Below are 12,922 nucleotides of genomic sequence, written 5' to 3' on the forward strand. Positions count from 1 at the left end.
GTAGGAAACGCCAGCATGCCCCCTTTTTGACCAATCCCATTCTTGAATTTTGTAGCTTTGTGTGTGAACCAGAATGGAATCCTATAAACGTATCACAAGCCAAAGTGTCACGAAAAAGATATACTGTACCTGAAAATGTCAACACTAAACCTTTTCTGTGTTGAAAACAATGTGTGAAACTCACTTTTGTATATATTTTCAATATATTATAAACTAGTTAAAAGCCTGACAAAACGGCAGATACCAAGGACAGATTTTGTATCCTGATGAAAATGTCCGACGTGTATTGAAATTGTTGATAAAGCCTTGTTTTGCTTGGAGGGCGGCACCTATCGTATAAAAACTGCATAACAAAGCTATGAAACCAGTAATATTTTATTTCAAAGCCACTACATACAGTATAAAACATACAAAAGCTAAAACCCTCTGCACTTGCTCAAAACTGGAACTTTTATATTATGAAATATATGAAATTCACAAAATACAGTAGCTGTAAATACTGGGAAGCATAAAATATAATACTACAGGTATTTCAGATAAAGACATTGAAAAATATACACATTCTGACACAGTAAATTGCTCTATTTCAGGAAAAGATGATACAGTAATGCACAAACATTGGCTGTTAGATTGGATGAGGCATTATAATATATGACAAGAAAAATAGACGTGGCAGCTCTGTAACAAGTGACGTGTAGACAGGATTTTATATGACTTTAAGACTTCACTTTCTTTGTATCCTTCTTCCCGCTGTCTGTAACTGGATCAGCTTTTCTTTTACAAGACTGGAAAAAGAATAATAACATTTAATAAACCCCATAGTTGCCGACATTTGTTTTCTCCTCTCCAGGAGAAGCCCTGATCCTCTGCGGATTGGAGTAGGGACTAAAATTACGCAAAATGAAGCGATTTGTGTCATTTTAGCCCCACCCCTCACAGCGGACCCGCGGAAAACGGTATTTAGAGCAGAATAGAGGGGGGGCATGGCCAATGCAGGAGGATTGCCCACCTTCCCTGGGGGCAGGGAGGGGGACCTGATTTTCGGAAGCCTCCTGGCAATTCTGGGAGGGTAGGCAAGCCTGATAAACTCCCATACAAATATCTGTATATGATTTAAGTGCTATAGATCTAAAAATGAAGGTCTATTCTAATTGTTGTTCATATACAGCATCTTCTGGTGATTTGCAAATATTAATGTTTGTTCCATTTTTCTACAAACACAAACAGATATTGAATGTGTGTATTAACTATCCCCTTACTGGAAGCAGAGTTAAGCAGAAATATACTTAGTTTGGGGAGATAGTAATGTGTGTGTAATCACTCTCTAATGGACAAAACCACATGCACTGCAGGTGGGGCAGACGTAACATGTACAGAGAGAGTTTGATTTGGGTGCGGTATGTACTTCAAACTGATATCTATATTGCAGTGTAAAAATAAATCAGCCAGTATTTTCCCTGCACAGAAACAATAAAACACACATCTCACTCTCTCTGCACATGTTAAATCTGCCCCACCTGCAGCGTATATAATTTTGTCCATTAGAGAGTAGTTGTGCCTTTCCGAGTGAACCAGAAATATCCCCATTGTCCGCACTGTCTACTGCAACAAAGTGCAGATAATTGTTGCTCTACAGCAGTGGTTCCCAACCTGACATACTCTGCAGACTGGTTGGCGGTACTTAAAAATAATATTGGTAATGGAGGAAGAAGTCTCCCGATGGCAGAAGAAGTGGCGATGAACCACGCCAAGTCACTTCCGATTCCGTCTGCAGCATCATAAGCGTCTTTTGCCCTACCAGAAATCAACTGGGGGCTGCCCGTGCTGTGCTCATGCTGTCATGGGAAGCAGCGGCATTAATCCTAAAGCCGTAAGTGGGAACCACGGATGGGTTGAGAGGACGGGGTACTCATAAAGGAAAAGCCTAATCAAGGGGTATGGGAGAGAAATAGGGTTATGCACAGCACAGCAGGGGATCAGTATGAAATCCCGGCGGTAGGAATCCCGTTTACACTGCCCCATCAACTGGGTAGGACTCTCGGGAAAAAGGACCTTGAATATGGGCCTGAATTGGGCACTTTGTGTCACAGGAACAAAACTAAAATTCACTTAGGTAGAGTAAAACAAAGATATCAACTTAACTGTGAATAAGACATAAACTGGAGAGATCTGTGAAATACATAACACCTCCAGCCATTAAAGGGAAAAAAAGGAAGATGTGCTTAGCACAACAGCTGTATGTAAAGCATACAAAGAAATGTATATTTACCGATGGCTTTGATGTCTTTTTCTTTTTCTCTGCTCGTTCTTTTTCTTCAATCTCCAAGTTTTCTTTTTCTATCAGTGATATAAGAGTATTACAGCGTCTTTGTAGCTCCTACAAAAAAAAAAAGAATGCAATCAGGAATGGAGGGGCTTAGTGGAAAAGAGACACATGATACGAGGTGGCACGGGACCCTTTTCGACTAGATATGGTTTGCAATACTATACCAGGGATAGGAATGTTGTTGTTGGTTACAGATAGGCACATGCCACTAAGTCAGTGGATAATGAAGTAGACGCTAGATGACAGAAGCCAATTGATGGCAGGAAAAAATCTAAATCTATGTAGCTATGAAATGTGCCTCTTTTACATTTTGCCCCTCAATTGTAAAAAGGTATGTACTAATAATATACTGATCTATACTGTTGGGGAACCTTTTTTGTGCCAAGGGCCATTAGTATGGGGAAAAAATCCTTCAGAGGCCATATGTAAAAATTTCTCATACAAATTGTCCTGCTGCAGCCGTCCCGCGCTCCGGCAGCCGCTGAATAGGACTGACAGTCTCTGGCTGCTGTTGATTAAGAGGAATCTCGCGAGAACTACCGACCTCTCACGAGAATTCCCCTGTACTTGACTACCGGCATGGGTGGGCGTGCCACATACGGCCCCCGGGCCTGAGGTTCCCCACCCCTGCTGTATACCCTAATATAATACATATAGTACATATACCCTAATGCATAAACCCATGCCTTTCTTCAGACTATTAATAGCAGTATTGGATGTAGGCTTTTGCAAATTAACCTTATTATTAATTACATACAGTAACATTAATTATGTAGGATAGTTAGGCCTGAATGTCTTTTATATGTACAATAAAAACATGTTAAACAGTGAAAGTTACAACTTTTAAATCTATGCTCCACCATCCTACCAAGGGTAAAAGACAGCATGATATAGAAATGTTCCAAACAGAGCTTAAACTCTGTGCACATATGTAATAGACCTTTAGAACTATTATAAACTAACGCGTTTCACCAGTTCAACTGGCTTTATCAAAGGTGACCTTTGATAAAGCCAGTTGAACTGGTGAAACGCGTTAGTAAAACACCTCTCCTCTCTCAGGATTGGATTCAGCCACCCTGCATCATCCCCCACCCCCACCAGTGCCGCTGGGAATACTCCTTCACCGGACCAGCTTATCTGCACTTGGGACACATCTCAGAGACTTTTTCTCGAGGTGAGCCATACCACACCGGCCACCCGTTGAGACTCCCCATCAGCTGGGACCACTGACAGAGGAATTCCTCCAGGTGCGGCCTACCCATCTCAGCCACCTGTTCCAGTCAAGTCCCCCGGGCCCCATTTGTGCGGACCCCAGCCTATCCCCCTGCACTCACTTCCAGACCCTCTTGAAAACTGAAAGCAGGTCAGCGGATTGAGGCATATTGCGGTCCATTCCTCAGTGACCACTGAGTGACCACAGGACATTGAGATCCCTTTGGATCCCGTCACCACTCACCACATCGACTCCCTCTGAGACCCACAAGTGGACATTCCCAGAACTGAGTTGACAAAACTCCCTTTCCACCATCTCCATCATTGGAATACAAAAAACAGCGGACCCTACCCCTTCCATTTATCAATAGGAACCAAACTACAGTTTACAATTCTCTGTGCCTTCGACATCCATCCTGACAGTGAGATCACTTTATCAAAATTACTTATATAAATTATATGTCATTTTTCATGTATTGAATTTTTATGTGTGTTTTTATAAAAATTAATTTTTTATCCCATGGTTATCATTCCTCCTCAAACTAGCGCTGTGCCACCATTTTGTGGGATTAACTACCCCACTTTTGCACACCAGCTGTGAACTGAACCAATACCAGCGCCTGTCTGTCCCCTAGGGGACCATCTTTTTGCACTTATGTTCTGGATGTTGGCAGTTGTGATTCAGGCTTTGCATCTACATCCATGTCGGTATTCTGGCTGTTGGCATCCCGTTCACTGGGATCTTAACTGCATCCCAGGGTTACAATACAGGTTGAGTATCCCTTATCCAAAATGCTCGGGACCAGGAGAATTTTGGATAATGGATTATTCCATATTTCGGAATATTTTAATATTTCAATGATTTATATTGAGGTATCTTGCATTTATGTTGTACATATATATCAAACACATGAAATAAACACAAATATATTTTATTTGTGCATAAAAAAAGGTTTCAAAACATGAAACAAAGTTTGTGTACAATCTCAGGCATTGAAATTAAATGCCAAGCAATTATTGTCTTGCACATGTATAGTGCCAGCTACATATCATTCCCTCAGTAGTGCTGTTACAGATGTCCCCAGTAAGTTTTTAGCAAATAAAAAAAATTTTGTTCACTTTCTGGAATGTATGGTTTTCGGAATAATTCGGATAACGGATATTCGGATACGGGATACTCAACCTGTACTATTACAAATTCCATTTGGATTTTGCTGCCAGGATTCTGACTATTGGGATGCTAACCACCAGGATTTTGCACCCACCCCAGCCAGTGCATAGGTCGGGTTGGCCCTGGGGAACCCAAGGTAACAATTTACTTCTATCTTTTCTCTTTATAATGAATTTGTCTTACACTCCATGTTTTATTTCCAATGATGTAACCTTTTATAATGAATAGTGGTTCCAGGAATTAAAGTCATCAAATATGCTATCACTTTCTTTTTAGTGATTGCCAGGAGCCCATATACTGGAGATTTAAATTACTATATCAAAAAACATAAATAATTGTTATTGCCTCAATATGAATTTAAAAAGTGCAATTGGTAATAATTTCTTGGTACTTATGGTAGTTGGGCACCCACTAAGCTATTTGCTTAGTTTTCTGCATCCCCTCGCAGGGCTCGCAACGTTCGCCACGCTTTGGGCTCGGTGGCTCGCTGCGCTCGCCACACTATATAAAGTCAACTCCATGCCAACATGGATAGTGGGGGTATGAGCGTACTAACTATAGTGGGCGCCCCACTTACATATAAGTAACAATTTATTATAGCAATTTGGGTTTAAAGTGTCAAAAACTTGCTTACTCTGGCTAAGATTGACACAATTCAATCAACAAAAACATTTTGTTTTAATTTGCTATACAACATGACTAGGTTGAAGATTTTCATGGCCACTGACTCAAAAAATTCAACCCCAAAAAAACGTAAATTTAAAAACTTCTATTGATTTTATAATTTTTACATTTTGCCCTTACCATGTTTGTGCTTGTGTAGACAAAATGGAGCATAGGGAGGTAAACTTATTTTACCCTCCTTTGGGGGGTTAATACACAATGGTACCAGTGTATTCAGAAATGAGTGTACGTAATGACACAGTGGTATATTACCGGTGGTGCACCTGAGAGTTAAAGGACTAAGACAAAAGTTGTTCAAAGAAAAAGTTAAATCTTTTTTTTTTTTAACATTAAATTTTTATTGTCAATTTTTTTATGGAAATAACATGGGGATACAGAACGGAGAGAAGGGAAGGGAAGACAAAAGAAAAGAAAATCATAAATGTTAACGCAATAATAACACAATAATTGTCTCTCAAATCACAACAGACCAGAAAAGTGCATTAAAGTAAAGTAACAGTCTGCGTCAACACAAGGCATTAGATCTTTGTATAACCAAGTAACACTCCTCTACTGCGAGCATAGTAAGGCTAGGTCAGGGGGGTTGCTGTAATTAGTCGGGTGGCCCATTTTTTCCTTATACAGGGACCAGCCAAGCCACTTCATATCTATCGAATTTGGAGAAGAAGAGTACTTGGCGTCGGTAGTCTCGTAGACATAGTGGTTGTGTACCTTACTTCGGATGGTCTCAATGGATGGTATTATATCAGATTTCCATAATTTAGCAATAGTAGCCTTGGTAGCTATAAGAACATGCCCAATAATATATCTGTCTGCTGCTGTAAGTTGTATTGGGAAAACATGGAGCAGGGCAAGAGCTGGGTCAGGAAGAATGGGTTGATTTAATATCAAACTCATCATCTGAAACACTTCTCCCCATAGAGGCCGCAGATGTGGGCACTCCCAAAATATGTGGAAAATGTCCCCGATGTTACCACATTTTCTCCAGCATGAATTAGAGGACGATGGCCAAATTTTATGCAGCCTCCCTGGGGTGAAGTAGGCCCTGTGGATAAGTTTGAAAAACATCTCAGAATGATTTATACACCGAGAAACCTTGAAGCATGACCTAAATATATTCTCCCACTCCTCCTCACTGAAAGATCTGCCCAGGTCTCTCTCCCACATGGATTGGGAGTTCAGTTTATGTCCCTTATCCATCGAGAGTAAGTGTAAGTACCACCACGATATACCCCCCCTATGAGAGTAAGCACTCGCCCTAAATTTAAGGAAGGAAGGGAAAGCGGGTATTTTAGTAGGTGTAGGTAGGTGTGACTGTAGCCAACTCCTAATCTGCAGGTAAATGAAGAAGTCTTGTTTGGGGATGTTAAAATTACTTTGTAGATAAGAAAAGGACACAAAATTATCATGCACATACAGATCCCCCAGTGTAGTTATTCCCTTTTTAACCCAGCCATCTAATGGTAAATTGGGGATTAAGGATTTCAAAGCCTTTAATGATAAAAACGGAGCCGGCAGAGCTACATTTTCCAAAGGTGCTGCCATTTTATACCAAGCATCCAGGGTTGTTTTGATGGATTTGCGTAGGGCTGAGGATTTCTTTGTTTCAATAGTAGGAAGCCATAACAGGTCTGCGATGGGGGTAGGGTGGGAATATGAACTTTCCAAGATTACCCATGGTTTGGGGTCCTGGAGATCAAACCAATCTCTAGTCTGATTCAGCATGCATGCAGTGTAGTAAGACTCTATATCTGGGTAGGCAACTCCTCCCTCACTTTTGGAGCGTATTAATATTTTCTTTGCAATTCTCGGTCTGGCTCCTTTCCAAATATATTTAGTCAAAATTTGGTTAATTTTGTTAAACAAGATTTTGGGAGGGGATCTTGGGATAGAGCGAAATAGGTACATTAATTTTGGTAAGAGGACCATTTTAGCTGCAGCCACTCTCCCCAGCCAAGAGACATCGTGCATCATCCATTCGCCAGTTAGCGCTGCAAAGGCTCTCAACAAGGGTTTATAGTTGCAATCAATAAGATGTTTTTCTGGTGTCAGATTAATTCCTAGGTATCTCAATGAGCGAGATTGCCACGAGTAATTGTACATTTCTTTTAGTCTAGTGACTATATCAGGGGGGAAACCTAGGGGAAGGGCCTCTGTTTTGCTAGTGTTTAGTTTATAAAATGAGACTTCAGAATAGTCCTGCAGCACCTCGTGGAGAGCAGGGAGAGAATTTTCCGGATCTAAAATACATAATAGAACATCATCGGCAAAAAGGCTAATTTTATGGGATGAGTTACCGATTACCGGGCCTTTAATAGAGTCAGTACATCTAATATATTCAGCTAGAGGCTCAACCGCCAAGGCATAAATTAAGGGAGAGAGCGGGCACCCCTGCCTGGTACCATTGGAGATTTTGAAGCCTGAAGAGGTACACCCGTTTGTGAATACCCTAGCAGAGGGGTAGGAATACAGAGCTAAGATAGAATCAAGTATCCGGCCTTTGAAACCAAATTTTTCTAAGGCTGCTTGCATGAATCCCCAGTGGAGCCTATCGAAGGCCTTCTCGGCATCTAATGAGAGTGCTAAAAGGGGGACCTTCTTTGTCGAGCAATACTCAATTACATCTAGAACCCTACGTGTATTGTCCGGGGCCTGTCTGTTCAAAACAAAACCAACTTGGTCGTTTTTAATAAGGGAAGGGAGTAGGGGGCTTAAACGATTAGCGACCAGTTTAGCATATAATTTTAAGTCTGAGTTGAGAAGCGCAATTGGTCTATAGTTTTGTACTGATGTTTGAGGCTTCCCCGGTTTAGGGATAGTAATGATACGGGATTCTAACATTTCAGAGGGAAATTGTTTTACTAAAGAGGCCTCATTGAATACTTTGAGTAGCACTGGTGACAATTGGGTTTTGAAGGTCTTGTAGAAGTTGGATGGGAACCCGTCTGGCCCAGGTGCCTTGTCAGATGGTAGGGAGTCAATACCATTTGTGACCTCTTCTAGTGACCATGGTGCATTAAGAGACTGACAGGTCTCCGGGGACAAAGCTGGGAGGTTAATTTTATTCAAAAAGCTTTCGATCTGCTCCTGTTGGGGTTGGCACGTAGAAGGGTCATTCTTTAAATTATAGAGTTTAGAGTAGTACTCCGAGAAGACATTGGCTATCTCATTCGGGTCATAAACTTTTGAACCATGGTCGGAATAAATCATGTGTATTTTTTCTTTTGCTCTCTTTCCTCTCAGTTTTCTGGCCAACATTCTTCCTGCCCTATTCCCAAATTGATAAAACTTTTGATTTAATTTACTAACGTTACGTTGGACCTCTGCCAGGTAGTAGCTGTTAACTTTATCTCTCGCTTCCTTTAGTAGCCTAGTGAGGTCTTTGTCGGCTGGGTTAGTTTTATGGGTAGCCTCAAGTACAGAAAGCTCTAGTTCTGCTTGCACTAATGTTTTCTTATAATCTCTTTTAATCTTGGCGGCTATTTGGATTGCTGAGCCCCGAGCTACCGCCTTAAGGGCGCACCAGTGATTAAAAGTAGAAGTGGCATCAGGGGAATTCTCCTGTAAATAATAATCTATGGTCGAGCGAATAGCCTGCTGAGCCTCCAGCTGAACAAGACTCTGAGAACCCAGACGCCATGGTCCGGGGGCGGTCTTCCTATTCATTATTTCCCATTCCATAAACACTGGGGAGTGATCCGACCAGGATCTGGGAAGGATCTTGATCCTACCAATGGATTCTAAAGACCATTTGTCTGATATGGCGAGGTCAATTCTCGAGTAAGTGCCATGTACATGGGAAAAGAATGTATAGTCTCTTACTGAAGGATTTTTGACACGCCATACATCAAAGAGATCGTATTCCGCTAGCAGTTGGCGGAGACCCTTTGAGTGATTGTGGGGCCGCCTGGGGGACATGGATTGAGCACGTGAGCTATCCATGGAGGGGTCTGGGACTAAATTAAAGTCTCCCAGGAGCAGCAAGGCTCCCTTGGACATTTGCTGGATTTTGGAGCAAAGCTTTCTGCAAAACGGGAGTTGCCTAGTGTTAGGGGCGTAACAGGACACAATAGTAACCTCTCTGTTTTCGAGAGAGCCAATCAAAATCAGGAATCTACCCTCAGGGTCAGAATATTGGGATGAGAGGGAAAATGTACAATGTTGTGAGATTAAAATCGCAACCCCGGCCCTTTTAGCTGGTCCGTTAGCCATGTAGCAATGCGGGTAGTTTCCATCATGGAATAAAGGGGGAGCTGAGTCTATGAAATGAGTCTCCTGGACAGCTGCAATATGGATTTTGTGTTTATGGAAATATTTGAGAGCTAGCCTCCTTTTATTAGGGGAGTTAAGACCTTTGGCATTGATAGAGATAATATTAACCATGGTCACCTGTGGGGAAAACAGCTTGAGGACACAGACAGCGGAGTGTACAAGAGCATACATAAATATGGTTCTGGCTATGAGACGGAGAGACAACAAAACAGTAAAAGGGAGAATAATGAGGGAAGAAGGAAGGGAAAAGGAGGTGGAGACCCCCATCTGGGGGCAAAGTTGGACGCCGTACCATGGCGACACACAAAAGGAGCGAGGGGGGTAGTGGAAAACACAATAACGCCTGGGCCTGTGTCCAGCCTTAAACATAACGCAAGGCAAATAGCATCAACGGCCGTTATGCAAAATGGGTCGCCTCGTCCAGCAATCCCCCTAGGGATGCCCGAGGAGACGTACCCGTAACCAGCATATCACTAAATAGAGTCTAACTTTTCGGCACATAAAACAGAAAAATAGCAACCTGTCAAAAGATATGGCACTTTCAACATAGTATTGAGTGAAGAAAGATCTACCTAGACCACAGCATACCTATACACGTTTCCTAAAAATTAACGACCAAACCGTAAACAAACTGTAGAGAGGGCATTTGAAAAATTGCAAGTATAACGTACTTAATGATCAGTTCCTGACGCGGACCAGTCCTGCTGGAGTCCACGCCTTGGAGATGGGTTAAGTGGAGAGCTTGCAAAGTTTAAGTTGGCAAGAAAGCGGTTTCCTTCATCAACTGATGACAACACAACTGTGGAGCCTCCTCGATTGATTAATATCTTCGTGGGGAACCCCCATCTATATAGGATATTCTCCCTCCGCAAGGCTGTAGTGATGGGGTAGAAAGAGCGTCTCTTAGCTAGGGTAGCTTGAGAAAGGTCCCCATAGATTTGAAGTGCCCCCAGTATTCTGGAGGATTCTTCGGACGGTCTGGCAGCTTTAAGTATCGCTTCCTTTACATGGAAAAAGTGTATCCGCATAAGCACGTCACGTGGAGCATCTTCTGGAGCTCCTCTGGCTTTGGGAAGTCTGTGTATTCTATCTATCAACAAGTCCATGGAAGTTCTGTTGGGGAGGAGTTTCTGGAAAATGTTAACTGCGAAGTCGCTCAAACTGCTATTAGAGATAGTTTCCGGGACTCCACGCAATTTGATGTTGTTCCTTCTTGATCTATCCTCCAGGTCTGAAATTTTATCCCGCAGTGCATCAACTTCAGCTTGTAGTGTGTCATGGGAAGAGATTAAATCATTGTGGGATGATGCAAATTCTCCCATTTTGGTTTCGATATGGTCAGTACGCTCACCGAGATCATCAATTGATTTCTGACAGTCCTGTAGCGTAGCTTTAAGCTCCTCGGTTACATCTTTTTTAAATTGCCACAAGAGAAGCCTCATTGTACCCACAGTCAGCGCTTGATTATCATCCAGAGCACCGGCGTCTGAAGCAGACATTTCCGACAGTGTTGCTGACGGCTGTGAGGGGTTAGGGATATTGCTCTTAGATGCTTTCTCTCCCATCTCGCCCACTTTCTTAGATCCTTTGGGGGAGGGCTTAAAGAACGCTACCTGTGGTACAGGTTTGGGTAATTTGCTTCGTTTAGCAGGCATACTTGAAACCGGACAGACGGGTGATGTCAATCGCAGGGGGTCTAGTGAGATGGATAGACAGGTGATGGGCCTTGCTAATTACATAACCAGGCGAACACAGGCCAGGTCAGTTCATGTTTACATCATTTTAAAGCATATAGATGGAGTTGTAGTATGTCATGGAGCCAGCGGGTGGAGCTGTCTTCTCAATAATGCCTCTATCAGTAATGTAGCTGGTATGGGCAGTGTATAGTCTGGTAGAAATGAGAAGCATAGATATGCTGGAGGGCTAGATGCCTGCAGTGCACATAGATGGACCCAGAGTGTGACAGGGGCACAGCAGCCTCTCCAGTATCTGTAGTACAGGCTATTGTGGTGAGGTCTGCTGTGAGGCAGCCCCACTGTTCAGGTAGTGCTGCTGGCTGAAGAAATCAATATGGCCGCCGCCGCCCCCACAGGAGAGCCAGAGACCGCTCCTACTGTGCCCAGGGAGCTCAGGTAATGCTGGGGGGACGGGGGTTAATCCTCTCCCGGGGTCTGGGCAGGGAACCGCTCACCGCCAGACGCTTTTACAGGTGTCAGGGCGGCTCTTCTGAACGCAGAACACCGCGCGTCCGCGTCTGGAGCTCAGGCGCCGGCCGCGGCAACTACTCCAGGCCCCGGCTTCACTTGCGGGGAAGGCCCTGAACGGCGCACAGCCACCGCACTTCTCCCCGGGACAGCGGACCGGAGCACTCACCTCTGGAGGGCACAAGGCAGCAGGATGGGGTCTCCAGAGGCTGCAGATGCGGTCAGGGGAGACAGGATTTAGTGCAGACACCAGGAGCTCCTGAAAGTGCGACTGCTCCCATTAGCTTCCTAGCCACGCCCCCAAGTTAAATCTTTTTGTTGGGGCGCTCTTCTATTTGTTAAAACTTACCAAAGTCTTACTATGGCGAAACATGTGTTGTAGGCAGAGTGGCCACAAGCAGGGTGCATTACCTAGCGCTGGAGTGTACCCAGCTAATCCACTTGTGGGAGACTGATATACACATCTTGGTATTCAGGTGCTTTTACTCGTGTCCATGTTCTCTCATTGATACTTAGGCATCAACAGCAGAAACACTCTCTCACTGCCATTATTTTACTTGATACTCCCATTAACCCTTCAATGCACATATCTTGGCAGGACTCTTCCTTCCTTCTATTATTTCTTTAGGAATGGGTATATACCAATTATTTGAAGGATAGTGGATTATCAAAGAATATCACAGTCATGCCCCATACACATGTCCGATTCTGACTAACTTCCTATTCGATTTTGACTATATAGTCAAAATCGAATAGAAATCATACTGAAATTGACCGGTTTTCAGTCGCATCCTATGCCGATTCGATCCCAATGTGTGCTTCCATTTAGTGTAAATCGCACAGAAAAATAAACTGTGCCGGCTAGACTATAAAGTACAGATCTGTACTCTATAGTCAAACTCAAACGCGTTTTGCTTGCTGTGCTATTCGATCTCGATTTGATCCCGATCGAATAAGGATCGAATCACAAGGCAATCGCACCACATGTACACCCCTTCAATTGTACTTTTTATTTATATATTAATAATAATACAGCCAAAGTATGTATTACTG

General features: G+C 43.0%; 1 protein-coding gene across 2 annotated transcripts in view; it reads right to left on the reverse strand.

Annotated features, from left to right (window-relative positions):
- Positions 1 to 359: 359 nt before the first annotated feature.
- The window catches only part of SMARCA1 (SNF2 related chromatin remodeling ATPase 1), a 157,321-nt gene continuing 144,758 nt past the window's right edge, over positions 360 to 12,922 (reverse strand). For both annotated transcript variants that reach the window (XM_083159337.1, XM_083159338.1), the window contains 2 exons: positions 2,270 to 2,377; positions 360 to 785 (listed from right to left, as the gene is read on the reverse strand). In XM_083159337.1, the coding sequence (XP_083015463.1) occupies positions 717 to 785; positions 2,270 to 2,377 (177 nt within the window). In that variant the 3' untranslated portion in view covers positions 360 to 716. The remainder of the gene's footprint in view (positions 786 to 2,269; positions 2,378 to 12,922) is intronic.

This window comes from Crinia signifera, chromosome 9, assembly GCF_055691185.1.
Source record: "Crinia signifera chromosome 9, ASM5569118v1, whole genome shotgun sequence".
NCBI classification, from domain to species: Eukaryota; Metazoa; Chordata; class Amphibia; order Anura; family Myobatrachidae; genus Crinia; species Crinia signifera.